This window comes from Odocoileus virginianus, chromosome 11, assembly GCF_023699985.2.
Source record: "Odocoileus virginianus isolate 20LAN1187 ecotype Illinois chromosome 11, Ovbor_1.2, whole genome shotgun sequence".
In the NCBI taxonomy this organism is placed as follows: domain Eukaryota; kingdom Metazoa; phylum Chordata; class Mammalia; order Artiodactyla; family Cervidae; genus Odocoileus; species Odocoileus virginianus.
In genome coordinates this window covers 52,004,896-52,032,766 of record NC_069684.1, presented here as the reverse complement: position 1 = coordinate 52,032,766, position 27,871 = coordinate 52,004,896, and the positions used below count along the sequence as shown (strand labels likewise).

Below are 27,871 nucleotides of genomic sequence, written 5' to 3'. Positions count from 1 at the left end.
AGGAAGACACAAGGGGCATCTGTTTCTTCTCAAGTCAAGGCAAGGTGTGGGTTGAATTGTGTTGCCCCAAAAGTTTTGTTGAAGTTCTAATCCCAGGTAACTGTAAATATAACTTCATTTGGAAACTGGGTGTATAGTAGATGTAATCAAGTTAAGATGAGGTCATGTTACAGTAGGTGGGACCTTAATACAATATGATAGGCATCCTTATAATAGAAGAGACACACAGAAGGAAGATATGTGAAGACAACTTCATAGGGAGAACAACATGTGATGACAGAGGTGGAGACTGGAATGGTGGAGCTATAAGCCAAGGGAAGCCAAGGCCACCTCTAGAAGGAAGCATTCTACCCCGAGTCTCCAAAGGACCATGGTCTTGTCAACACTTGGGATTTTGGACTTCTAGCCCCCAGAACCACGAGGAACACACTTAAGTTCCCAGCCTTCGCTATGCTGTGGAAGCTAGCGCAGCATGAATCTATCCTTGGCCTGGGAGAAAGTGGCCAAGCCCTTGGGCCAGGTCCACAGGGACACCCCAGGTACAATAGGAGGGTTTCCTGGCTAATGTCAGAATATCTCACAGAAGTAATTAGACACCAAGATTTTCTCAAAGCGAAGTGAAAAAAAAAAGTTGTGTGCCTGCCAGGGGGTTATTTCCTGAGCTGTGTCTTAGTGGACGGAGTGGAGTAAGAGTCTTGCAGGAAGACAGCATCCTGGGCCTGGGACCTCAAAGGCTCCTTGGGGAGATACCAGTCACTCCTCTCTTTGGGCAGTGCTGGCAGGGACCAGGATGGGGAGACTTTGCCTTGGGAACAGTAGAGAGTCACTCACAGTTAACTCCAAGGACCACAGGATCTTTGAAAAGGTCATGTACCATGGGAGGGTAAAGGTCTTACTGGGCTTCCCAGGTGGTGGTAGCGGTAAAGAGCATGCCTGCCAGTGCTAGAGACATAGGAAATGTGGGTTTGATCCCTGGGTCAGGAAGATCCCCTGGAGAAGGGCATGGCAACCACTCCAATATTCTTGCCTGGAGAATCCCATGGACAGAGGAGCCTGGCAGGCTGCAGTCTGTAGGGTCCCACAGAGTCAGACACAACTGAAGTGACTCAGCACACACACAAAGGGTCCTATTATATGTGAGTTTAGTCATGGCTGTCTATAGAATTCTTGACTTCCCAGCATCCGATAAATTTACTTTTCTTTTCAAGTCAAAAACATTTCCCTTGTAATAAGATATTTATGGCAGGAAAATACAGATTGATGTCGGCACAGTTGTTTGCCTGTGATCTCCTGAGCTAAGGACTAGTTTTAAAATCTGAAATCCAGTATAATTGGCTTCGTTCTAAAATTCCAGCTGTTTCCACCCTCAGCTGTTTCCACCTCCTTAATGCCTGGACCTATTACATCCCTTCCCATGAGTGGAGCAGATGGTGTTAGAAAATGCATTCGGTTCTCATCTATCGAAGAAGAAACTGGCCAGAATATGAGAAAATCCTAGACTTTTCTGCAGGACCCCCAGGGAGGAAGAGGAGAGATCTGGCTTTAACTTTAGGGAAAACGAGGCACAATTCAGAGTCAGGCACCATCTTTTCCCTGGTAGCTCAGTGGCAAAGAATCCACCTGCCAATGCATGAGATGTGGGTTTGATCCCTGCATTTGGAAGGGCCGCTGGAGAAGGAAATGGCAACCCCCTCCAGTATTCTTGCTTGGGAAATCCCATGCACAGAGGAGCCTGGTGGTCTTCAGTCCAGAGGACTGCAAAGAGTCAGACACGACTTAGCAAGAAAGCAACAACCACCATCTTTTTGCAAAAACAAACTCCCAAACAACCAAAAACCCTCCTGTACAAAACCTCCAGTACAGAAGGAGAAAATGATTGCCAACACAGGTATTATGTTACAGGTTCTATACCCCCCACCCCCTGCCACAAAAAAAAGAATGACATAAGACACTAAGACAGAGATGTAACGGGATGACTATTTTACCTGCCAATCATCCCAAGTGTCTAATCACTTTACAGAGAAGAGGGAAATTTTGGTAGTCACTTGTGAAGAAAAGGGGGGCTGGGGGCAGACACTGGGGAGGAATGATCCCCAAATCACCCTGCCGAATACTTCCCAGTGACTCTTCGGTCTGCAAAAGGCAGGGAGTGACTGAAGGGATTTATTACCTTCGGTGTTGCACCTGATTGCAAGAGGTTTTATTACCATGAAATACAAGTCATCTAAGTTTCCAGAGAGGAAAGAAGGAAATAAATCCTGTCTGGAGCAGGGACAGAGAAGATATTCTCGAGTTTAAGGACAAACACCAAGATTTTCCCATTTGTATCAGCCCATCTATTTTCTGAGTGTGATGAAGTCACCCTCCTGCCACAAGCGAGCAGCTCAAACCACTCACTGCAGCTTTGTCGTTGCTTAGCTGTGCAGTCCTTTCACTGACCTGACATTTAAACATCACAAAATAAAGAACTCTGCTTGCATGCCTGTGAGCTTTCCAAAATTATGAGGAGACTATAAGGCAAAGCAGAAATACATTTTAGTGAGAACCATGAACTCAGTGACTGAAAGAGACTTGTCCCCACACCCTTGCCCCCTAGAATGCATCCTAGCCTGCAAAAGAGGGGTGAAAGATCTCAGCTATCCCAGCCATGGAAGGTGGGGAATTCAGACCAGTTCACAACTGTGAGCCCAGGAGAAGCCTGTGTGTAGGATTCTTGTTTTATATGAGTGGCTTCCCCTACAGAAAACTGGCAGCATCCTTAATGACACAGTTTGACAGAGGGCTTCGATAAAGCCACAGCATAAGAGGGCTTCCCATGATTCAACCCCATCCCTGTGCCTTGCACCCAGGACACTTCCACAAGACAGGAGTGATGGTGCCTGGCATCAGATCCACTGCTTTCCCTGCAGCCTGCACCTGCACCAGGACAGGCTTTCTGCCTGGGTGAGAGCTGAGGGGTGGGGGCCTTGGAGAAGACAGACCAGAGCCCCTCTGCTGGGACCCCAGCTCTGAACATGAGTGTGGTGGGGGAGGGGTAGTCGAGTCCCCCATTGATGATCTCATCTTTCCTTGATTTGGTGGGAGACATCAATCCAAAACCCTTGCCCCCTTTGTTCCTCTTTGGTGAGAAGAGAAATCACTTCTCTTCTTTGACATCAGTGTAAAATCTCTGCAATTGAATGAGGTGGAAAAAAAAATCCCAGGAGCCCCAGAGAGCGGGAGGGTTGATGGTTACATGTTTCCAAGGAGATTAAAAGGAAGGGAAAGTGCCTGACAGGGGCCATGGGCCTGGAAAGAGAGGATGGTGGGGGCAGTCCAGGGCTATGTATCAGATCAGGAGTCTTACAATTCAAGAGAAAAAGAGCCTAAAATGTAATAGCTGGGAAGCCTGAGAAGTTGGTTCCACTTGAAAAATAGGAACAAGGTCTCTTGGTTTCCTTAGGACAGAAAGATCAGTGTTTCTGGATTCAATACAGAAGAAAAAAAAAAAGGAAAGAATAATGAAGCTTCTTGATGCCACAGCACAATCTACTCTTGAGTACAAGGAGACGTGTGCCCGAGAAGAGGAAGATGCTAGAGTGGCAATTACTGCTTGTGTAAAGAAAAGAGACGGAGGAGAATTAAGCACAGTGAGCCCTGAGAAGCTCTGGTAGGACATGCAGGCGGCTATTTCCCGGTAATCACTCCGCTGTAATGTATGAACAGTACATGGAAAAGGTATTAGGATAATTTACTATTGCTTGTGAACAATAAATTACCAAGGCTGCTTGCTATTTTGCATCTCCCTCTAATAAAAAATTCCCGTGAGGGTCACAGGCAAGGTGGCTGTAATACAAACATTGCCAGATACGCGAGTTTTCATGGCTGGGAAACAGAACCGGAGAGGAGATGATGCACTCACGTATGTGCCCAGATGGCAGAAGATGGTTTTCAGTTCACAAGGCGACCTCCACGTGGCTTCAGACAGGGTTTCTCCCCAGCTAATGTCACATGACGGAGGTTGTTCAGTCCCTAAGTTGTGTCCAACTCTTGCAACCCCAATGGACTACAGCAGGTCAGGCTTCCCTGTCCTTCACATCTCCCAGAGTTTGCTCAAACTCATGTCCATTGAATTGATGATGCCATCCAACCATCTTATCCTCTGTTCCCCTCTTCTCCTGCCTTCAATCTTTCCCAGCATTAGGGTCTTTTCCAATGAGTCGGCTCTTCGCATCAGGTGGCCAAAGTACTGCAGACAGGGGAGGACCTGCGATTTTCCTCTTTTCTAGGCCTGGGAAACACCGCTCTGTGGTAGCATGTCTGACTATGGTTTACGGGATGACAGTGACAGGTGATCTCACCACGGACAGTAATTTCCCGCAGCCTTCTTCAGACAAGGCCTCGGCTCCTTTCTATGCCCTGAATTTTCCTTTTGTAGAATGGGGACCACCTTGGCGCAGGGCGGACTGTGATAATTCCTTGGAATGTTACCTGCCAAGGATAAGACACAGGGCAGGTCTTATCTGAGGAGGCCTTGGCTCCTCCGCCGTCTTTCTTGTTCCTACACAGGATTTGTTTCAAGTCCCGAGGTGCCTCTGGGTGAAGGTAGGGCTCCTAGAGGGGGAGACGCTGGCTGCTGCCTCTTGTCGCAGAAAGAGGGTTTGACTCTGGAGGAAAGCACCCTGCAAAGGCCAAGGGCTGCTCTGGAGCTGGGATCCCTCTCCATCCAACCTGCCTTTGAGTTTTGATCCCAAACTGGAACCTTTCAAGTTATTTTATCTTTGGCCAAACAAGGCTTTTCTGTTTCTTATTTCTCCTTCTTTTCTTATGTAAGGACGCTGACCTAAAAGGAACCCTGAGCACTAGAAGGTTCTTTGGAAATAATGTCATTGCCTTCCTTGTAACTAAATCTGAAACTGATTAAGCTTCCATCTCTGATCACTTGAACAGAGAAATGGATGGTAAGGGGCAGGCCCAGGGAACTGGTTCGGGCATTCTGAGTTTGGGAACTGGTTGGACTTAAAAACAAAATGGTTTGCTTATTCAGCTTCTAATAAGGTCAGGTTCGCTTTGAAAGGTCAGCGTTGGGGAAGCCCCCACCTAAGTCACAGGGAATGAATTCAATATCCTCCTATTCTCCACCTTCAAACCACTAGGTCAGCATACTCCGCACACACATTAAGGCATGTTGCCTTGGCTAATGAGCTCTACAGAGCTTCAAAATGCATGGTCCTTCGGATAAGTCAAATATTTAGACCCTTTCTCTTTTCTCAAAGCCTGGGGGGGGGGGTGTGGAGAAAACACATGAATTCTATTTGATCTCCAAGGAAAAGAACCCCCAAAATCATAAACGCTAGATAGAAATTTTCATTTTACAATTGCAATACCACCTATCAGAACCTCCCTTCCACCCTTGGTAAAGCTGCAGGCATAGTTGGTGCCGTCTGTGATGACGCTTGTCTCCAGGGGATGGGATTTGTCATCTTAGTCTCCCCATTAAACTAAAGCTCTTCAAAGTAAGGAATGCTGTTCCTTTCTTTCTTTATAATTCCCCAGAGCCCAATTTGGTGTTGCTCTGCTCCTACCAGGTGTTCGATAAACACTGCTGACAATGTAAACCGAGTTCTTAGTACTTACAAATGAGATTGCTCACACTTACTGTCATAGTTTTTTTTTTTTAAAGATTGCCTGGATTCAGTGTGTGTATGTGTGCATGTACGTTTGTGTGAAAGAGAGAAAGACGAGACCCTCAGAGGTGAAGATGGCCTAAGAATGGAAACCATTAAGATATACAGAGATAAGGAAAAGCACTCAGATCTACATTGAGACAGACCAGAACACAGAAACCCAGGGGGCTCCTTCCAGGCTCAAATTTATATATTCATGTATTTTAAAATGATGCAGCCAACATTCTAGTCCAAAATATTATGATTTCAGGTGTTCCCCCGCCCCACCCCCCATCCCAGAACCTGGCTGTGGGAAAACAGATATAAGCTGGGTACAAGAACCCAGACCTTGAAACACATCACCCACAACTTCCTACTGGGCCTTGGAATTCTTGCCACCCTTGGTGAAGCTGCTAGAGCTTTTCCTTTCAAATTATAAAGTCCTTCATGAAGCCAGACCTCAATGATGGGACTGCTGACATTGAGCGTGACAGCTGTCACATGACACTGGAACCAGCAAAGCCTGCTCCATGCCCTTAAGTGGGGAGGCACCATGAGGTAAAAAAGCCCAGCCCAGAACTGGAGGTGTGGAAAAGTCAGGCCACTGACACCCTTCAAGGTGTCAGTCTCCAGGTCTGCGAAAGGAGACACAGTCCCTGAGCAGCCCAGGGGCTGAAGCGAGGCTCTGCTGTAAGGGGGTGACCAACGGGCATTCGGGGGGCAGTGGGGAGGGCTCTCTGCCCCCCACCCTGGCGGGCAGCAGAGTCTCCTTTGGACTCACGGTCCCCTGCAGCTAGGAGTTCTACAGGGAGGCCAACTGGACTAGAAGGACAAGCCCCTTGCTATGTGATCACTCTTCTGAATTTTTTGATGGTTTAAAAAAATAGCTGTAAGAATTGTAAAGAAATCAAAGCAAACTGGATAATGCATTAGATAATGTACCTTGGTGATGAAGAGCATGAGCTTTGGAATGGCAAAGATCCACGTTCGAGTCCCCATTCCCCCCACTTAGGAGCAGTGTGACTTTGGGTGAGTTACTGAATCTTTAGAAACCTGGGTTTGCTCATCAGTAAAATGGGATTAAAAATAGTGTTTGTCAGGACTTTACTGGTGGCCCAGTGGCGAGGACTCTAAATTCCCAATGCAGGGGGCCTGGGTTTCAATCCCCAGTCAGGGAACTAGATCCCTCACACGGCAACAAAAATCAAAGATCCCGTGTGCCACAAATAAGACCCTGGAGCAGCTGAATAAATAAATACTTTAAGAAAAAGTACTTGTCTTACAAAGGCAACAGGAGAACTAAATGAGATACTGTGTCAAACATTCTGACACATAGTAAGCTCTCAAGATTCATAGCAATTCTTATTACTGCTTAATATTTCCTCCTATTATCTGGGATTCATGTTAATACAAACACAGTTAAAAGTATGCCAGTAACTTCAAGAAAAGAATAACGGAAGCAGAGGTCAGAGGGGAGGGAGGCTGGAAGACACTATGCTGCTGGCTTTGAGGTGGAGGGAAAAAAAGAGTATGCAAGTAACCAAAACTGAATCTGAACAACCAAAACAATGTTACAATGTAAACGCATCAAAACCTGGGTACTTCATTCACAGCCAGGCCCAGAGCCTCCTTTACTGTGACCCTGTACACAATTCTAAGAGCAATAATAATGATGGACACTTGACTGACCACCTACCATGTATCGAGCCTTTCATTAAAAGTCTTACATTTGTTATCACACTGGATCCTCATAGTCTTTATAGTCCCACAAGTATAATCATCTTCCCCAATTTATAAACAAGGACACAGAGACTGATAGAAGCTAAGTGACTTTCCCTGAGTCAAACTAATTAAGTAGGAGACTCAGGATGTGAATTCAGCCAGTTGGATGGTAATTCACACTGTAATCAATAGCCCACAGCACCCTATGACCATCCTGGTGAGCCCATCTTCAGGCTGGTGGCAGGTCAGGAAAAGAGCTCCAGGGATGGAGGAAGCTGCAATGGCAGGTACACTGACATGTGATGGATTGATGGATTAGTAGGGAGACAGGATAGGGAAGGGGATAAAAAAGTTACAGAGAAAGGCTTCCCCAGCCCAGCTGTGCAGATGTGGTCACTTCAGGGGTCAGCCAGCCTAATATTTCAAAGTCCCCAAGGGCGTCATGATCTCACAGCACAGTGCAATCATTTTCATTCTGCCATCAATAAAAATCAAATTGTGTGCTCCAGAAGACCAAAAAAAAAAAAAAAGAAGAAGAAGGGGGTGATGTATTAATGAGGTGGGTAGATTCCCTTGGGACAGTGCATCTATGTTGAACAATCTTTGACAATTTGCATAAACAGCTCTTGAATAAGATGATACACAATTCAAGTAAGAGTTAAAGAAACTCTAATATCCAGGTGTATCTGGATTCATTTTTCACGAATCCTTACCTTTTATTTTAACACACTGCTTAACTTAACCCCATTTCTATCAAGTCTTGAGACAAAAAGTCCTTTAGGCCACTCTGCGTCTCTCAGAATCATGCCTTTGGTGCCTTTAGCCAAGATACCATCTAAAGGTCTCACAAACTAATTGCATCAGATAATTGAAAGAAACATGTATTTATTGAAAACAGAGATGTAAAGACTTCTCTTTTATGGAGGGAAAAACGGTATTAGGTGGCTTTCTTGTCACAGGCAGCTGTCACCTGGACTTTCAGGGTCCCCCTCGATCACAGCACAGGCTGGCAGAGGAAAAGGAAATAGGTTTTAAGCATGAGACTCATTTCCAATCAGAAGTCAGTCACAGCCTCCTGTTCATAACCTTATCTTTGCCCCTTAAAGTGAGATTGTGTTTTATGCCTAGTCACATCATATTCCCCAAGCTCCAGAAAAACTGCTTTCAAAGTCCCCAAATGAAGCTTAGAATATGATGTTTTGAAAGACATTTAAACCAAATTTGAAAAGATTTGAAGACAGGCATTTTAAATAGACATAATGGTAACATGATATCTTTAATAACTAGTCCTCTAGTTCTGGTTATCGGAGCAGGGAGAAACCTCCAGGAACAGAAAAGCCCGCATTCATCGGCAGCCGGTGCTCACCTCACCTGCCAGTGACGGTTCCCAGTGGTAACAGAGGGGATGACCTTCTTCCTCTAGGCTAGGGTTTCCAGATTTCACAAATGAAAATACAGGACACTGAGTTATCGCTGAAGTTCAGATAAACAAAAATTACAAAGAGTAACTGTTGTCCATAAGTAAGGGCCACACAATATTTAGGACATGTTCATATTAAACAATTATTTGTTGTTTATCTGAAATTCAGATTTAACTGGCTTTTGGTACTTTATCTGACATCTCTATCAGTGGGCTCTGATCCCCTAGGAGATTTAGGATGGGTGGGAAGTAGGGGTGAGTGGGGGTTCCACTTACCAGCCCAGGAGAACAGCACCACTGACGGCCCAGGCTGGCAACCTCCTTTCTCCAAGCACCAGGCTCCCCTCCCTTTCATCTCTTCTCCCTTTCCCTTCAAGGAGGCTCCATGGCTCCAGCCAACACACCCTAATTCATGGTCTTCCTTAGGAGATACTGCTGATCACTGCCCTCCACCCCCAACACACCTCCCATCTTAACCTCATCCTACACTGAGGTGCATGCGTAGAGATGGTGCTTGTAAGAACTTGCTCGTTTCTACATTCTATTCTGTTTTGATTTGTTTCCCAAGAAAAACTATAGATGGGTTTTGGATGGGTTCCTGATTAGAGGTTTCCTTTCATTTTTTCCTTTCCCCATATTCTCTATTTTTTCCTGCCCCTCCTGCCCACTGTATTCAGATGCCAAGAAGTAAATCGGTATGTGTTTCCTTCAGTCATAATTTCAAGACCTGAATTAGAGTGAAAGCTGAGCCAGCAGGCCCAACTTGCCTAGGAAGTTTTCAAAACTCTGCAATCACAGACACTGGCTTGATTCTGGCAATGGATGCTCTGACTACCACCCACCCACCCACCCACTGCCACTACGTCATACTACTGATTAGTGGTCTTTAAGTGAACCACACTCAAAAATAAACACATATATTTAACCAAAACGAGAAGGAAAGATCTCTTGGTTTCAGGCTTCCGAGTGTGTGTGCTTGTAGCAAAACATTTACAGCCAAGCCATAAAAATGCATGGAAATAGGAAGAAACATTGACACAACAATAAAATGAGGGGTGAGATTAACGATGCCATAATACAATCTGTTTTCATTTGGTGCAGAGAAAATTAATTTTTGAAGACATTTCATTTAACTTTGCAATATTTTGCAGTTTAACCTTTGACGCTTGAAACTTTCTCTTTCATCCCCTTTAAGCCTAAGTTCGGGGGGAAGCCAGTTTTATGTCTGGCTGTTTTAAGTACTGCTTCATGGCAGATGACCAGGCTTGCTGCCTCTGCTCAGGACAGAGGCACGCAATGCGTACTCAGGGAACAAAAGTTATTGCCGATCGTAATTTCTCAGCTCTTCACCTCCTATGGAAACCTCCACTCGAATAAGCCAAAATTCAACTTCCACAAAGATAAGATGTGTTACCTTCCAGAGCAAGGCACCGGGGTGGGCTGGACGACCAGATAAGGTTGTGCAAGCATTCAAGATACTCTGAGCCCTCGAGTTTGAATCCAGGGAAGCAGTGATAGGAGATGACAGTTCCCACTGGGAAGGTGGTCTGGAACTCGGAGATGTTCACATAGCCATTAGAAGAGGCAAGTGGTCTCAGACAGCCTGTGACATGGGAAAGACAAGGGGAAGTATCTTTATGAGGTTACCTTTGTACATCTGAAAGCCAAAGCACTATACGTCTTGGGATTCCCCCACCGTACATGTGGCACGGCCTCCGAGGACTGCGCACCTTGGTCTTCTATGCTCAGACCTCCTTATCTCTGTATTTACTCTCTTTCTAAACCAGACACTTGCTTTTATAGTTGCAAGTGGCTCCAAGAGGGTCAGACAAGTAGGGAAGAAGTAAAGGGAGGTGTGGCTGAGGCTCAGGACCCCCTGGCTGGTGGTCCCAGCCCTGACTGCTCATTAGAATCACCTGAGGAAATTTTTAAAAACACCAATAGCTGGCTCTGTGTCCGAGGCTGATGCATGGCCTGGGCACCCCTATCTTTTTTTTAAAGCTCTCCAAGTAACCTTCCAGTGCCATCAGGGCTGAGAACAACTAACGTGCCACAGAAACAACACACATTCCAACCACTTTAGAGGGTGGTGGCTTGAGAATGTGTGGGTGGCAGTCTCCCAGTCGTGTCTGACTCTCTGTGGCCCCATGGACTGAGCCCGCCAAGCTCCTCTGTCCATGGAATGCTCCAGGCTGGAACACTGGAGTGGGTTGCCATTCCCTTTTCCAGAGGATCTTCCTGACCTAGGCATCAAACCTGGGTCTCCTGCATTGCAGGCAGATTCTTTACCATCTGAGCCACCAATGTTGGGATGCAAACTGGATTCCAGGGCAACAGCTGATTGAATAGGCACCTACCTGACACCGTGCAATGAAAATTCTGAGAAATCCAGCTGTGTTTTAGGTGAACTAGGGAAGCAGCATGTAGGGCAGTGGTTCTCAAACTTGAGAGTTACCCAGAGAGAGGGCTGGTATGGGACAGACGGCTGGGCCCCACCCCCAGAGCTGCTGGTTCGCTGGGTCCGTGCGGAGCTCAAGGATGGGCATTCAGGTGCTGCCGCTGTGGCTGCTGCTGGGGGCACCGGGCTTTGTGCAGACCTGCTACGGCAAGTCTGTGCACAGAATTCTGTGTGCCGTCTGAGTGCGCAGGAGACCTGGATGCCTCCTTCTGTAACTCAGTAGATGCCTTTTTGTCCTGAAGCCTGTGCAGCCCAGTGGAACATTCTCCGTGGTACAGCACCCCTCTTGGTGTGGCATCCGCTGTGATCATGGAGTTTCTTATTGGCTTCAGCAGTTTCACTGGAGGGAATAATGACTCTGCAGAGCTGGTGCTTTTCCCAGAGAGAACTAATTGTGTGTGAAGTAAATAACAGATAATGGGAATATCTATTCTCCCTTCCAATCACCAAGTACAAATTATATTGCGCACGCACAGCAGTGAATGATGGAATTCCTCTCCTAAGCTGACTTTGTGGCATATTACACGCGACAGACAGCTCTGTGTTGAGTGAACTTCTCGGGTCAGTGCCCCAGAATGTGGCATCCATATCAGGGCAGGACCAGCGTGAACGAGGGGGTACAGAATGCAGGCGGTATTCACTCTGAGGCTGTGCCAGTGTCAACTTGCCCACTGCAGCCTGGTGTCCCAGAGCCCCGAAGACCCCACAGACCCCAAAGATCCCTGCCCGGAACCTGCCACACTCAGGATGGACCAGATTAGAAACACGTGGTGTTAGGCCATTCTTTCTGGCAGTCCTAGCAGCCTTAAATGATTTTTTTTTTACATTTTTTAAAAAATTAGTTTTTGGTTGACCACATAGCATGTGAGATCTTTTTCCCCAACCAGGGATCGAAACTGCACCCCCTATATTGGAAGTGCAGAGTCTTAACCACTGAAGTTCTGAATAATTTTTTTTTGAGCTGAAAACTGACAGTGTTCATGGCAAAAGAGAAATGAGGGGAGGGAAGTTGGCAATCATGAATAAACAGGATCAATAACTGAGGGGAAAAAAAAAGATCAGCAAATCAACACAAACAGGGAAGGTGTTAGCTCCTGAGCAGGGTTCAAATGAGTGAGCAAAGGGTGCCCATTCCCCCTCCTGGGGAGGAGTGCAGTTCTAAGCTACCCACGTGGATAACTGCATCCCCTAAGTAAAAAGACTGACTCTGACCCACAGGGAGAAGGAAGCATCATCTAAAACACAAAGTTCCTGGGTGGGGGGTGGCAGGAAATGGCCTTGGGACAGTCCCCCATCCAACCCCAAAAGGAGATGGAAGGGGTGTTGTAACATGTGCAGCTAATCAGAAAAGGAAAGCTATGCCACTCTTGGTTTCTGACAGCCTGTCCTAAAAATACAGCAGAAAACTGGCTTCGACTCAATAGGTGAATGTGATTTCTATTTGCACTTTGAGATAATAGAGAGAAGGCTCCTCAGGCTTTAACCCCTGGATCTATAGGTGCAAATAAAAATTACAGGATGAAATGTCACTCGAAGGGCCAATTATATTCCCCCCAGGGACTCTAGAGGCGTCAGACTCTCTACAGCAACCCTGCTGTGTCTGTGAGGATGGGAGGCAAGGTGCAGGGGCTGGAAGGGGGATCAGGGCCCAGACCAGGGGCACCTCTTCTGTGGGGACCAAGGCCTCTGAGGAGGGATGAAGGTGGCCACAGGCTGTACTGCTCTCAGAAGAAGTACACCTCTCAAGATTAGCAGCCAGCTCATTTGTTGTTGGAAAAAAAAAAACAAAAACCATCAAAGCTCTGTTAAGGACTGGGATGTAGTAAGGGGTGGTGGAGGGTGAGGGGTCCCAGACAGAGCAAGAAAAAGCCTGCACTTGAACTCCTGATGATGACACTCCAAGATATCTATTACCATAGGGCATTTAAAAAACAAAATCATCGGGGCAAAAAGAACTACAGAAGCATCCTGTATTTACGTGACATAAAAGGAAATGCAAAGCGTGGGCGAACCAAAAGAAAAGTGGAAAATATAAAAGCAAGAAGGGGTTGGAGTCTGAAATAATTATCTTGGTTTGGATATCGCTGCAGGACCGGAATAAAGCAGTGGTTAATAAAGTTCATTTGGATAAACAGCCCCACCTAAAAGACGGCTGCTGATTCTAAGGAGTGTCTCTGACAGTAACGCAGAACAGCTCAACAACACAGGAAGTTTCGGGGGGGACATGCAGGAAGGTGAGGACCTGGACTGTCTTGGGCCTCCTAATCCTGAAGCCTTTGTTTCTTTAAGGGGCCGTGGCTCTTAAGCTCTCGCATGAGGAAATGATTTATTTCCAACTATGGGGCGTGCAAAGCAATATCAGAGTCTGCCAGGGGTGATTTCCTAGCAGAAAGTTGACATCCGCCTCAACTTTAACATGCCAGTGCTTTTGGTGCAAATAAGGCTGCTCGCCCTCTCCCTTGGATGATGAATTATGCATGGGCTTCTTGGTCCTTTGGTCCAAGTCACATGTCAAAAAATAAAAATCAGAATTAATGTGAACTGGAGGGCTTATTTTCACAAACAGGGCCCTCTGTGTCAGCCCAGGAAAATTTAAAAAATGCAAGAGGATAAATATTCACTGTCTGGTTTGGATGAAATTTGAATTTGATTATTTTTCTGCTCCTCATGCATTATAAAAAAGGATAACATTATTAAGAGAAAATGGCCTCTGTAAGATTGGCTTTAAATATATTCGTACCACAACCGAAATCAGTATAAATGCTCTGTTATTTCCATTAAATATACAATAGTTCATCATTGTGTTCACAACCCAGTTACAAAGCTCCTAATTCTGCAACTACTTTTGGTTTCTTAGAATAAAGGAGAGAGCCAGCATTCTAAAGAGTAAAGTATTTTCCATTTAAACTTTTAAACTTTAAACCTGGGTATAGGGAGCTAGAGAGAATCACAGGGATCGATGTGAAGATTCCAAAAACAGAGCTTTGGTGATCAGAGTGCAGAACAGCTGAACCATGGTGTGTGCGTGACTCTTTCCCTTTGTCACTTGCAGGCTTCCCAGGTGGTTCAGTGGTCAAGAATCCACCTGCCAATGCAGGAGACGTGGGTTCAACCCTTGGGTTGAAAAGATCCCCTGGAGGAGGGCACGGCAACCCACTCCAGTATTCTTGCCTGGGAAATCCCATGGACAGAGGAGCCTGGAGGCTACAGTCCATGGGGTCACAAAGACTCAGACACTACTGAGTGACTAAACAACAACTGCCATCTTATTAGAGAAACGTGCACTCAATCTGCAGGCGAGTCTCAAAGCAGAGCTGAGAACCACAGCCTCCATCTGCCCCTACCTTGACAGATGGGCAGATTGTCCCACGTTCCGTCATCACGACATAATGAAACCACATTGTATAGGTCGGGGTACCGGATCTTGAATCCTTCATGACAAGTGATGATTAGCTTATCTCCGTGTCTGTATGTCTTGTTATGAATCTCAGCATCTTCAATTTGCGGGATGCGGCAATCTGTAATTGTGCAAAAAGGATACATTATTTTTGGAATTCAAAAGCCATTGTGGTTCACAGCTTCACAAGAAAGCTCTTATTTTCAGACTTGGTCTCGCCCTACACGGCAATCTGATAAACGGTTCCTTATTTATCACTAAGGCTCAGGTCCCAAGTAGAAGCTGCAGAAACTTCACAGAGAAACAGGAAGAGGAGTTGTGGGTGCAGAGGTCCAAGCCCAAAAGGAGCTGGTTTTCTGCCTTCAACACTTCCCACGCTACAGCTGAGCTTACAGATAATTCTGAAAACGAGTGAAGAAAGACCAACGCTGGGGGTTCACCTGAACAGTCCGGCAGGTTGCCCACCTGGTGGCGTCTCTGGACGGTACACAGCACCAAACAGCCTGGCTGGCTGGTCTCACCCAGTTCTGCTGCCTCTGCCTGGGGGGCCAGGGCCAGGGCCTGATAAGGAAATACACTTTGCAGAACAGCAGGGGGCTGAGTTGTGGCTGTATTGGATGTTAGCATTTCCCATCCACCTTATCTGTTTCTAAAAAGATAATATTGAATAAATAGAGCAGCACCTACTACTGCCACTATCACAAAGGTTCAGAGGAAGCAGCTACTGTCTCCTACAAACAGTCAGAGCAGAAGCTAATCATCACTGGTCATGAAGGATTCAAGATCTGGTACCTCGACCTATTGGAAAAGGAAATGGCAACCCACTCCAGTATTCTTGCCTGGAGAATCCCATGGACAGAGGAGCCTGGTGGGCTATAGTCCCTGGGGTCGCAGAGAGTCAGACATGACTGAAGCGACTTAGCACAGACACAGCACACCCCTGACCTATACAACATTGTTTCGTTATGTTGGGAAGATGGAATGTGAGACATCTGCCCATCCATCAAGGCAGGGGCAGATGGAGGCTGTGGTTCTCAGCTCTGCTTTGACCTCTTCTCTGGGAGGGGAAGAGCCATGGCAGGAGGGCGGTGGGGGGATCAGCAGCCCGCAACAGAATGGGCAACAAAAGATACAATAGAACTAGGGACTTCCCTGGTGGTCCAGTGGTTAAACATCCACCTTCCAGGGCAGGAGATGTGGGTTCGATCCCTGGTCAGGGAACTAAGATCCCACATACCGCGGGGCAACTGAGCCCATGTGCCGCAACTAGAGAGAAGCCAGTATGCCTCAATGAAAGACCCTGATGCAGCCAAATAAATAAAAATAAATGAACAAATAAAACTAATCGATGGGTAATCATCTGCTTCTAACTCTGTCTTCTTCCAGTTTACCTTGTGGGACGGACACTCACTCTGTGCTGGCAAGTTGCAATCCTGCTCCTTCTGGCCCCTCACTCTAAACACCACCCAACTAATTCCATGCGGATTTTGTTGTTGATGATGTTGTGATTTGTCATTTGTTTTTTACTGGAGTATGGTTGATTAACGAAGTTGGGTTAGTTGCAAGTGTACAGCAAAGTGAATCAGTTATACATATATGTGCATCCTTTTTCAGATTCTTTTCCCATTTAGGTTACTACAGAATATTAAGCAGAGTGCCATTCAGTGTCTCCTTGGTGGTTTTCTATTTTAAATAGAGCAGTGTGTATAAGTCAACTCCATCTGGTGTAAGTCATTCAGGTTACCACATGTCTCTCTCCATCTCCTATTTAAAGTCTCTGATTTTACATGCATATATGTTTATAAGCATGAGCTATCTATCTCTACTTTTAGAATCAGGTAGATGAGTTACAGTCCCATTTTTTTGTTTCTTAATTTTCTGAAACAAGGCAAAATTTAAACACAGCATTTTGAGGATCATACAAACTTCCTCCAGAAATTTTTCAATGGATTTCTCAGCCATTCCCCAAAGCCTACTGAATCCAGAATAATTTGGAATAGTATTCATAAGAAACCTGAGCTTCAAGTTCCTCTAAGCTTTGAACTGTCAGCTCTCAGGCAACAAGTCCTGGGAACTCTGATGCAGGGATTGGCTGAAGGAGGGCTCTGGGGGCTCAGAACTTGGGGGGCTTTGAAAAGAGCATGTCATGGGGGCTATGATGTAGGTTTGGGACTGGGTTTATTGAGAGCACTCTGACAACAACAGACTCCAGAAAACAGAACATCAGTGACAGGGAAGCCTCGGGCAGAAAAGGGTCTCCCAGGCAGAGGAGGGACCTGGCAGCCGGGAAGGCAGGGGTGGGGGCCGTAAAGCATCCCGTATGGGTCATCAGAACCCAGTGCTCGTGAGCCCAGCTCTGCCGTGACCTCAGCCCTCATTCCCACCATGAGCTTGAGAGCAGGGACTATGCCGCTACTTCCTGCGACGTTCCTTCCGTGCTTCCGCGCCTCTGAACACACTTGGGGAGGAAGGGCTGAGAGGAGCCGTGGGGGACCTGAGAAGCAGATTCTTTCCAGGCTCTGGCAGTTAAGCCTCCCTCTGATGATGAGGAAACCCATTATCAGCTCTTCCCATTGCCTCTGGATTCAACAGAGGGAGTCTTGGCTAGAGAACTGGGTTCTGGTTTCAACTTTACCTCTCATTTTTGCATGGAAAGAGTTTTTCAGGCTATGGAAAGAGGTTTTCTAACTGTTCATGTTTTCCTACAAGAATAGCTGAATTCTTCCCAAATTAATCCCAGAATAATCATGACTGGTGCATCTGTGTGTGCTCAGTCGCTTCAGCGGTGTCCAACTCTTCGCGACCCCATGGACTGTAGCCCACTAGGCTCTTGTGTCCATGGGATTCTCCAGGCAAGAATACTGGAATGGGTTGCCAGGCCCTCCTCAAGGGGATCTTCCTGACGCAGGGATCAAACCCATGTCTCCTGTACCTCCTGCATTGCAGGCAGATTCTTTACTGCTGAGCCACCCGGGGAAGCCCAATCATGACTGGAGACGCAGATATCTGACAGTTCTGCACACCACTGCAGCCTTCTTCTTAATGGAAAATGTGAATTACATTTTTTTCAATATCGCTTTGCAGAAATTATTCACAGCAAATAAAAACACATTTATCAAGGCACCCGTCTGTAAAATCTGGGCTGTAAATAGATCCTGTGGTAGTAACTTATATGACTAAACAACTATTTTCATGATTGATTTAAAACTTTTTCAAGAATTAACTGTATACTCAGGAGGTGGTCAGCTAGCAGCAGTAAACTCAATGGATGGGAACAGCCATGTGGCCGCAGTAACACAAGGACATTGGCTGACCAGAAGTGGAAGCACCACACCTTGTTTCTGAAGGTTGTTATGCTGCATAGCAGTCTATAATACAGAATGCTTTGAACTTCTAATTAGAACATCTTGTTTCCATAGGCAGGAGCTGGGGACTAGAGGTTCAAAGGGTATTCACTGCCTCTCATATGCCAGGAATTTATGTACTTGACTCAAAGGAGAACCAGCACAGGGGGTGATGCAGGGCCAATTTACTCCATGAGGTGATCCCCGTATTCACCGGGGCGCCAGTGGAAGTTTGGAGTTTAAACTCCACCATGGTAGAGAGACCAGGAGCAGCTGTGCTCTACATGTAAAGACAAAATTCAAATAGATCAGCTCTAGCAAAGCCTAAACTAAACCGTGATAGGAGAAACTTCTGTCCAGAGCCTTTCTAATTTTTTTTTTAATCCAGAATAGCTGGCACCTAGTCCTCCCACTGAAGGAGGGTGATGTAGAAAGAAAAAAGCATCTGGAAAAAGGTCCCAACCCATCAGTGGTAGCAGTCAAGAACTCTAGTCCTTATTTTTATGGAAAGAAACATACCAGGATCTTTAGTCTCTGAAAAGAAACACACACATCTTCATCAATTCTAAAGTTTTCAATAGAAATAAAACAATTTATAGCACAATGCTATAGCCAAATGCACAAATGCATTCAGCCAACACAAAGAATTTGTAAAAGCAACTGCAAAAATATTGTTATCATTGTGGACTCTGGGAGAAGGCGAGGGTGGGATGTTTCAAGAGAACAGCATTGAAACATGTATATTATCTGGGGTGAAACAGATCACCAGCCCAGATTGGGTGCATGAGACAGGTGCTCGGGCCTGGTGCACTGGGAAGACCCAGAGGGATCAGGTGGAGAGGGAGGTGGGAGGGGGGACTGGGATGGGGAATATATGTAAATCCATGGCTGATTCATTTCAATGTATGACAAAAACTACTGTAATGATGTAAAGTAATTAGCCTATAAAAAAAAGAGAGAGACATTAAAAATAAATAAATAAAATAAAAATATTGTTATCAAAGACTGCGAAAAGAAGGTCTATCAATAACTGATTCTATTGAATAGAATCAGGTCAACAGTCAAGACTTCTGCCTACAGGGAGACAATAGGCACTTTAGAAATATAACTTGAGGGGTGTCAAAAGCTTCCATGCCTGAAATCCTCTTTCACAAACCTACAACTATCATTATTTCTGTGTCCTGCTTCTAGTAACAATGAGGATTTAATATAATAAATAAATAAAAGAGTGGACAGAAGACCCTAAGGCAGTCCTACACACATATACCCATGTACAAATTAATTGATCCAATTAGTTGCAGACAGAAAAGTCTTAAAGGATGGAGCAGTAAAGAGAAAGAGGAATTTCAAAGAATATGTGCCATATTTTAAGATTTATTTTTCTTTAAAATGTTGGTTGGGGCTTCCCAAGTGGTGCTATTGGTAAAGAACCCACCTGCCAATGCAGGAGATGTAAGAGACATGGGTTCAACTCCTGAGTTGAGAAAATGCCCTGGAGGATGGCATGACACTATTCTAGTATTCTTGCCTGGAGAATCCCATGGACAGAGGCGCCTGGTGGGCTACAGTCCATAGGGTCACAGAGATTCTGACACGACTGAAGCAACTTAGCAAAATGTTAGTTATATGTGAAAACAAATTTGATTCCTTTAAAATGACAAATTTCTGCATCAATATGCCTGCCAAAGTGTTCACAGAAGCATGAATACATAATATACAGTGAGAGATTCACAATACCTATTAGCATATTAAAGGTTCTGAAAGCCTTGCTGTAAAGAATTCTACTGGATCTAGTTTAAACCAGCATCTGTAAAGCTTATTATTCATCCATCAGTTCATTCATTCATTGAGTTATTGAGCACTTACTCTAGTCCTGGTACATCCTAGGTGTTGAGGATAGAGAAAAAGTCAAGAATTTTACTCTTAACGGCATTTGTATGGCAGGAGACTGCTAACAGGCAAATTATCAAGTAAGTGAGCTAGAAAATAACAGGCAATGATCACTGCTATGATGAACACATAACAAGGTATATGATAGGGACCGACTCAGGGACTGCTTTAATTTGGGAAGACAGGAAAGGCGACTCTGAGGAAATGACATTTATGAAGCTGAGATCTAATGACAAGAAGAATCCAATCATGTGTGGATTGGGGAGGGGAGTATTTCAGGTGGAGGGAACTGCCACTACACAGGCCAGGAGAGAGTTCAGTGTCCTTAAAAACACAAAGGAAGATCAGAGTGCCTGGAATACAGTAAGCGAGAGTAAGATGGAAAGGTCAGATCACGCAGGGCCTTGTAGATAAGGACAGGGCATTTGTTTTTACTTCAGTGTGGTGGGAACTCCTGGACTTCTAAAGCATGGGCCATGACAAGCTCTGTATCTTGTGGGTACGTGCAATAAGGGGCTGGCCTTGCCCAAAGGGGGCTCTGGCCTTTGCCCTCAGCTCCTAGGAAGTAACCACTAAGTCCTTGGAATGTGCCATCTGAGATGAGTATCTTTTTAAACTGGAGCTTAAAGATTGAGGGCAGCAGAAAAAGGGGATGACAGAGGATGAGATGGTTGGATGGCATCATCGACTCAATGGACATGAATCTGAGCAAACTCCAGGAGACAGTGGACAGAGGAGCCTGGTGCGCTGCAGTCCATGGGGTTGCAAAGAGTCGGATACCACTGAGCGACTGAACAACAATGTGATTTAGGCCAGGGAACACTGGCCCACGCAGTTACCAGCTTTACCTTTGAAAGAAATGGAGATGGACAAATGGCCAATCATGTCTACATGGCCAAGCTCCAATTAAGCCGCTGGACACCAAGCCTCGGTGAGCTTCTCCGGATGTCAATACTCAACGTGTACTGACACGCACTGGTGCTGGGGAACAGGTACTGCGTGTACAGTTCGCTGGGAGAATCACTGAAAGCTCACAGCTGGTGCCTCCAGGACCCTGTGTGCCTCTCTCCTTAGACAGTGTTAATCTGGGTCCTTTCACTGTCATACATCATAATCGTGAGTATCATTGGTCCTTCTGGTGAATTACTGAACCTGAAGATGGACTTGGGGACTTCTATACTTGTGACTGGATTCAGAGTGATAGTCTTGGGGATCCTTGAACTTGCAGTTGATTTCAGAGGTGATGGTGGTTTCGGAAGAGTCCCCAAACCTTTTTACTTACTATCTACTAACACCCCTCAGAATCACAGCTGTGTATCTGTGGTGTTCCACATTTCTACTATTCTACAGAACTCCTGTTCCATGCAACAGTGCTTAGAGAACACTGGTCTGACCACCATCATTTACTTGGAATAGAATCAACTGTAGCTAATGATGTCATCGTAAACTAGCAACATGAGAAAAGTGGAGGCAAAAGTCGGTGCTATTCAGAAAGGAGAGGACTGGAAACAGTGGGTTCTTCATAGAAAAGGGGCATCACCATGGGGGTGGTTTTGCTTTGGGAGCAGGGCTAGCTCAGGCTGCTTCTTTCTTCTTTGTAGGATACTGACTCTTACAAAAACAGAAGACACACCAGGACAGGGGACTCAAGGCCATGTGGCTCTCAGCTGAATGTTAAAGTGGAATTATCATGAGGCCATCCTTAGAACCACTGAGAAGCAGGCATACGGAAGAGGACTGCATGGAGTAATGCTATCATAAATAAGCATGCTTCTTGTACTTAGTGTTTTCCTTTGACCTGTAGATTGGTATATTTTATTTATTTGTGGTGGAAAAAGGCAATTAGGATCTGTTATTTAAACTATTTATATTTAACACTTGGATAGCAATTCTTTCCACAGAAAGAATTCTTAGATGTCCACCCTGAAGCACTCAGACCATTATACATGTCTTTTAAGCATACATAGAAAATTTACAAACGTTGACCATACTTGGGCTATCAAGAAAGGACACATTTCAAAAGACAGACTACAGAGTATGTTTTCTGGTCACAGTGAAATAGAATTGAATACAGCCATCCCTCAGTACCCATGGGGCACTGATTCCAAGTAAGACCTTCTCCCCCACCCCATGGACACCAAAATCCACAGATGCCCATGTCTCTTATACAATATGGTGAAGCATCTGTATACAACCTACACACATCCTCCTGTATACTTCAAATCATCTCTAGACTAATACAATGTAAATTACACATAAATAGTTGCAAATAATAATATGATAATATAAAAATGTAAGCCACATAATGCACGAAGATATTTTTAGCACATATAACCAATGTAGGGCTTGTATTCAGTACATATGAAAAACTCAGTGTATATAAAAGTCAATGAGAAAAAGACAACTCAGTAGATAAATAGGCAAGTGAATTGAATAGGCACTTCATAAGAGAGGATAACAAGGTGTTCAATAAATATACAAAAAGGTGTTTAACTTCCTACTCACCAGGGAAACCACAAGCTACCACTAAATACCCACCAGTGTCTAAAATACTGTTAATGCAAGTGTTGGCAAGGAGAAACTGGGACTCTCACACTGTCGCGGGAGTGTAAATTGGCACAACCACTTTGGATAATGGCAGTACCTATTAACGTTAAAATACAGGTATATCCTATAATCTAGCATGTCCAATCTTAGGAGTATATCCACAGAACATGGATATAAATATATTCACCAAGAGGTGTGTTCAAGAATGTTCACACCAGCCCTATTTGTAACAGACCCAATTGGAAAAACATTAAATTTTCATTAACATCAGAGTGTTCAAATATTGTCTATTCATATAATAGAACATGATGTAGCAATGCCAATGAACAAACTATAGCCGCATGCCATAATATGCGTGGGGGCTTCCCTGCTGGTCCAGTGTCTAAACCTCCAAGCTGCTAAAGCAGGGGGCCCAGGCTCGATCCCTACTCAGGGGACTAAATCCCACAAGCTGCAACTAAGATTCTGCATGCTGCAGCAAAGGTCAAAGATCCCATGTGAGGCAGCTAAGACCCGGCACAGCCAGATAAGTAAATAAATATTTTTTAAAAATAATATATGCATGACTTTTACAAACATAAAGTAGAAGTCCAACATAAAATTATTCTTACTTTATAATTCCACGTATATAAACTCAAAACTAAGACAAAAGTAAGTTAAGCTTAAAATAGTACCATGTTTAGGAATGCATCAGTTCAGTTCAGTCGCTCAGTCGTGTCTGACTCTTTGTGACCCCATGAACCACAGTATACCAGGCCTCCCTGTCCATCACCATCTCCCGGAGTCCACCCAAACCCCTGTCCATTGAGTCGGTGATGCAATCCAACCATCTCATCCTCTATCATCCCCTTTTCCTCCTGCCCTTAATCTCTCCCAGCATCAGGGTCTTTTCCAATGAGTCAGCTCTTTGTATCAGGTGGCCAAAGTATTGGAATTTCAGCTTCAACATCAGTCCCTCCAATGAACACCCAGGACTGATCTCCTTTAGGATGGACTGGTTGGATCTCCTTGCAGTCCAAGGGACTCTCAAGAGTCTTCTACAGCACCACAGTTCAAAAGCATCAATTCTTCTGTGCTCAGCTTTCTTTATAGTCCAACTCTCACATCTATGACTACTGGAAAAACCATAGCCTTGATTAGACGGACCTTTGTTGGCATAGTAATGTTTCTGCTTTTTAATATGATGTCTAGGTTGGTCATAACTTTCCTTCCAAGGAGCAAGCATCTTTTAATTTCATGGCTGCAATCACCATCTGCAGTGATTTTGGAGCCCAGAAAAATAAAGTCAACCACTGTTTCCACTGTTTTTCCATCTATTTGCCATGAAGTAATGGGACTGGATGCCATGATCTTAGTTTTCTGAATGTTGAGCTTTAAGCCAACTTTTCACTTTTCTTCTTTCACTTTCACCAAAAGGCTCTTTAGTTCTTCTTCACTTTCTGCCATAAGGGTGGTGTCATCTGCATATCCGAGGTTATTGATGTACTTCCAGACAAAGTGATAACCATGGGAAGTGATCACCATGATTCAGGAAAGGGGTTATCTCAGAGAGGGAGAGGGGAGGCAGGGACTGGAAGGGGGCTTCTGGGATACCAGTGATGCTCTATAACTTCACCTGGATAGTCATGACAAGAGTGTTTGATTTGTGATAACTCACTGAACTGTTTGGTTCTATATGAATCTCTCTATATATGTTATATTTTATGCATTTTAAAAGGTTAAAGAAACAATAACAAAATTAATCCAGAAAGAGGAGTAAGGGAATCCACTGAAAAGGCACTGATCTTTCCCAGCTGCACTAGGAGCTTCTGGGCCTGACAGATAATGCTTACCAGAATTTTGGGAAATGAATGACTAAACATCTTGGGGTGGCATTTAAATTTCCAAAAGCATAAAACTTTAATTATTTTCTAGAAACTATTTTCTTTTAAAAAAAACCTTTGAGGTCTCTTTCCACCTTCCAGCGGTAGCCTTTATTTTCAACAATGAAATGATAGAAGCACTTGGTTGCCAGAGCTGAGCTCACAAGAAAAATAAAAGAATGTCATTCAAATACCAGTCTCATGGGCTGAGGACTTATGGAAATGTTAACCTACATCTTGATGTTCTACTTGCTGAGTGCCTATGGCAAATATCTCAAGATGTGCTCTGAGGCCTGCCAGCATGAGGATCTTCTGGAGATGCCTGCTAAATTCAGATTCCTAATGCATAAAAATCTCTAAGAGGAGGCCTGGTGATGTGCATTTCTAACACGCCCTTTGGGCAATTCCCATGAAGTCAAAGTTGAGAACCACTGCTTCATGGATACACAAGGTGATTGACTAGCAGAGGCTGGCTCACATTTAACAAGTCCCCACCCATCCTTAGCAGCTATGTCAGACAAATGTAGTAAGGAACAGAATCCTATCTGAGCAGCTGGAAGGCAGCTCTGCACCCAAGGCCTCTCCCTCTGCAGTCAGGTATGGGGTTCCGAAGAGATCTGCATAACAGGACTCTGAAGATGCAGACTGGGGAGCCATGGTCATCCCCAAACCACTCAAGAACCACATGAGGGGAAATAAACTTGGTCTGGGATGGGTTTGGAAGGACACCATGGGGGTTGCCCGGCATTTTTCACAGGCCGCCAGCCTAATTCTGGGTAGTATCTGCTGCAGACTTGTGAAAAACTGGCTTTCTAGGGAATCTTGGTGATCGACTTGGGGTTTGAGGCTGTTAACAATCATTTTGTGACCTTTGCACGCGATCTGACAAGGCTGTGTACACATATGGATGTTCTGCATTTGCCGAATAATTCTGTGGCTTAAAGCATGTTCCTACTCCCACGGCCCCTGTGGGAGGGCAAACTGCAGCACTCGTACAACACGGGAGATGACGGCAGGCAGCTGGTAAAGTCTGCCAGGATTCGGATTTTCCCTCCACACTTCCAGGGGGCTCAGCCGTGCAGGCTTGTCTGTGGCTGTCCAGCCGTCATCTTGCAACAGTGACAACTGATCATTTCTGTCATTTATCTTCGCTGCATGTGCCCCCATCTGACCTGACCTTACTTCCTCTGGCTTTTTTTCCCTTTCAAGTCATGACCACATTTAAGTAAAAAAAAAAATCTTTTAAAGAACAAAAACTGAAACTCACACTGAAGCCACAAGGGAGGCAGGATAGGGAAGCAGTGACTTCTGTTACCAGAAGCATAAATTAGAAACGACAGTGGTCCTGGAGACAGAGAGAGGCAGCCCTCTGCTCCTTCCCATCTTAGAAGATGGAAAATGAGAAGAGATTATCTTAGGGGAAGACATGCAAATACTTGCCCTTGTGGGCACTGCCTGCTGTTTCTGATAACCCATGTCCAAGGCAGCAAAAAAGAAATTTTGGATGATAGAAAATGTACGTGAGAAGAAAAGGATCCTAAATAAAACATTTTGAAAGCATCCATCTGTTTGGGGGAAGTTTCTGGAGCTGGGAGACAACTTACCTTAATATAGGAGTAACTGTAAAAAAAGAAGTATGACTATCTTGCTTTTGAAAAATGCCTGCACCCTACAATTTCACTGAATAAAGGAGTTATCTGCCATATTTACTGCCAGCCTTAGCTCATGAGTTAAGTTGAATTTTTTAATCAAAAATTTATAATGTAATAATACTACTTAAACTCACATTGCACTTTTTACCCAGGAAACTCAAAGAACCTTCTTAACATCAAATTATTAATCTCATAGCAATCCTGGTCAGATCTATGGGAGTCAAATACTTTACCAAGTACTTAAAAATAATGTTTGCTTAGTGAATTCATCTATCCCCCTCCCCCACTGCACTCTGCAAGGAGCTGGGGCAGAGAAAGATTCAGCAGGGGACACAGCAGGTGGGGGCGGGGACAGCACCCTTGTGCCCTCTGTGACCTTCAGCCACAAGCAGACAATGAAGGTGATTGAGACAAAGAAGAGCAGGTGGCAGTGGTAACTGAAATCACCCTGGGAGCTTTTAACCATGTTTGAGCTCCCATTGCCCAGAACCACCAAAACAGAATCTCTTGGAGAAAGTTCCAGACACTGTTACTTCTAAAAGTTCCCCAGGTGATGCTGACATGCAGCCTGGGTTGCACACATCCGGGATGGTGGAAAGAGCACTGAACTAGGAGTCAGGATGCAGGTTCTAATCCTGGTTTATTTGCCATGTGACTTGTGTGAGTCGCTTAAACTCTATGAGCTTTAGTTTCTTTTCTTTTTTAATAACTTTTTTTTTTGGTGGAGGGGGAGAGGGTGGGGAGCTACACAACTTGAGGGATCTTAGTTCCCTAACTAGGAATTGAACCTGGGCCCGCAGCAGTGAAAGCACCAAGTCCTAACCACTGGACTACCAGGGGATTCTCAGTTTTAGTTTCCTTGTTTATAAAAGCACAGCCCCATGGCCAAGGGATGAGGGAAGATAGGCAGGAAGCAGCCACAGGAAAGCCAGCGCACTGGAGACTGCCTTGCCCGCCTCATGCAGGAGAAGAGAACCACCTGCTTGGACAGGCTGGTGATACATGGTACAATCTACAGTGGGAGCTGGTCATCACATGCCCATGTGTCATCTGTACCCCCATCTCCCTCTAGATGGAGGGACCTTGCCCTCCAGAAGCACTGAGAGGCCAGATGAGGTTGCTCTAAGGGCTGTCGGGCAAAGCTCTCAGGTACCACTGGGGCCCCAGGGCTGCAGGTCCAACCAGACCATCCTGCCAGGGGCTTCGCTGGTCCTTCTCAGAGTGAGGAAAGCCATCCCAAGGGGGACTCTCCTTACAGTGGTTCATGGGCTACACTAACATGTGCTTTAAGTGGGGCTTTTGTCTCCTGTTTTGCTCCAGCCAATCACAGAGCGGGGATGTCCTGAGAAAGCTGCCTGCTCAGAGAGCTGGTTCTCAAACAAGCGGCAGTTGATGACCTCAGCTCTCAGCATCACGGTCCCAGGGTCATTCAGAAGAGCCACAGTGGCTTCAAGCTGATCTGGAATGTGCTCTGGAAGACTCTCACTTGAACAGGCCATCTGCCTGCGAGAACCCAAATCCTTTTTATTTACTTGGTACAGGTATATCTGAAATTTACCAATGTGACCATTAACTATTCACAGAGCTGCTCAAGGGAGAAGGTGAGGAGAAAAGAGAAAGGTCTTTTCTACCTTGAAGAGGAGAGGTCTGAGAAGAAGTCCTCAATTATGAAGACCCCCTGCAAAGAAATGTTTGTCTGCTGGTGTAGCTGCTACCTCCTCGGGCACATGCTCGGGAGGAGGAAACTCAAAGGAGACAAGAAACAGGTGTGTTTCTGCACAAAGAGTATGCAATCTACCTCCAAGGATGCTCCACGGACACCCTGAATCCACTCAGAAGCTCAACTTCTCGGTCTGGCTTTAAACAATGTCCCAGACACTCTCCCAGGAAAGAGAATCAGAGGGAGGAGGGATTTGGGTGCCACAGGACATCTA

The 27,871-nt window shown here is 45.2% G+C and overlaps 1 protein-coding gene across 7 annotated transcripts in view; it reads right to left on the bottom strand.

The window, feature by feature from the left end:
* The window catches only part of SUSD4 (sushi domain containing 4), a 138,315-nt gene that overhangs the window by 24,841 nt on the left and 85,603 nt on the right, over nucleotides 1-27,871 (bottom strand). For 6 of the 7 annotated variants that reach the window (XM_070474463.1, XM_070474462.1, XM_070474461.1 and 3 more), the window contains 2 exons: nucleotides 14,590-14,763; nucleotides 10,203-10,390 (listed from right to left, as the gene is read on the bottom strand). In XM_070474463.1, the coding sequence (XP_070330564.1) occupies nucleotides 10,203-10,390; nucleotides 14,590-14,763 (362 nt within the window). Of the gene's footprint in view, nucleotides 1-10,201; nucleotides 10,391-14,589; nucleotides 14,764-27,871 lie in introns of all 7 variants that reach the window. The other variant, XM_020879470.2, reaches the window with a different exon arrangement.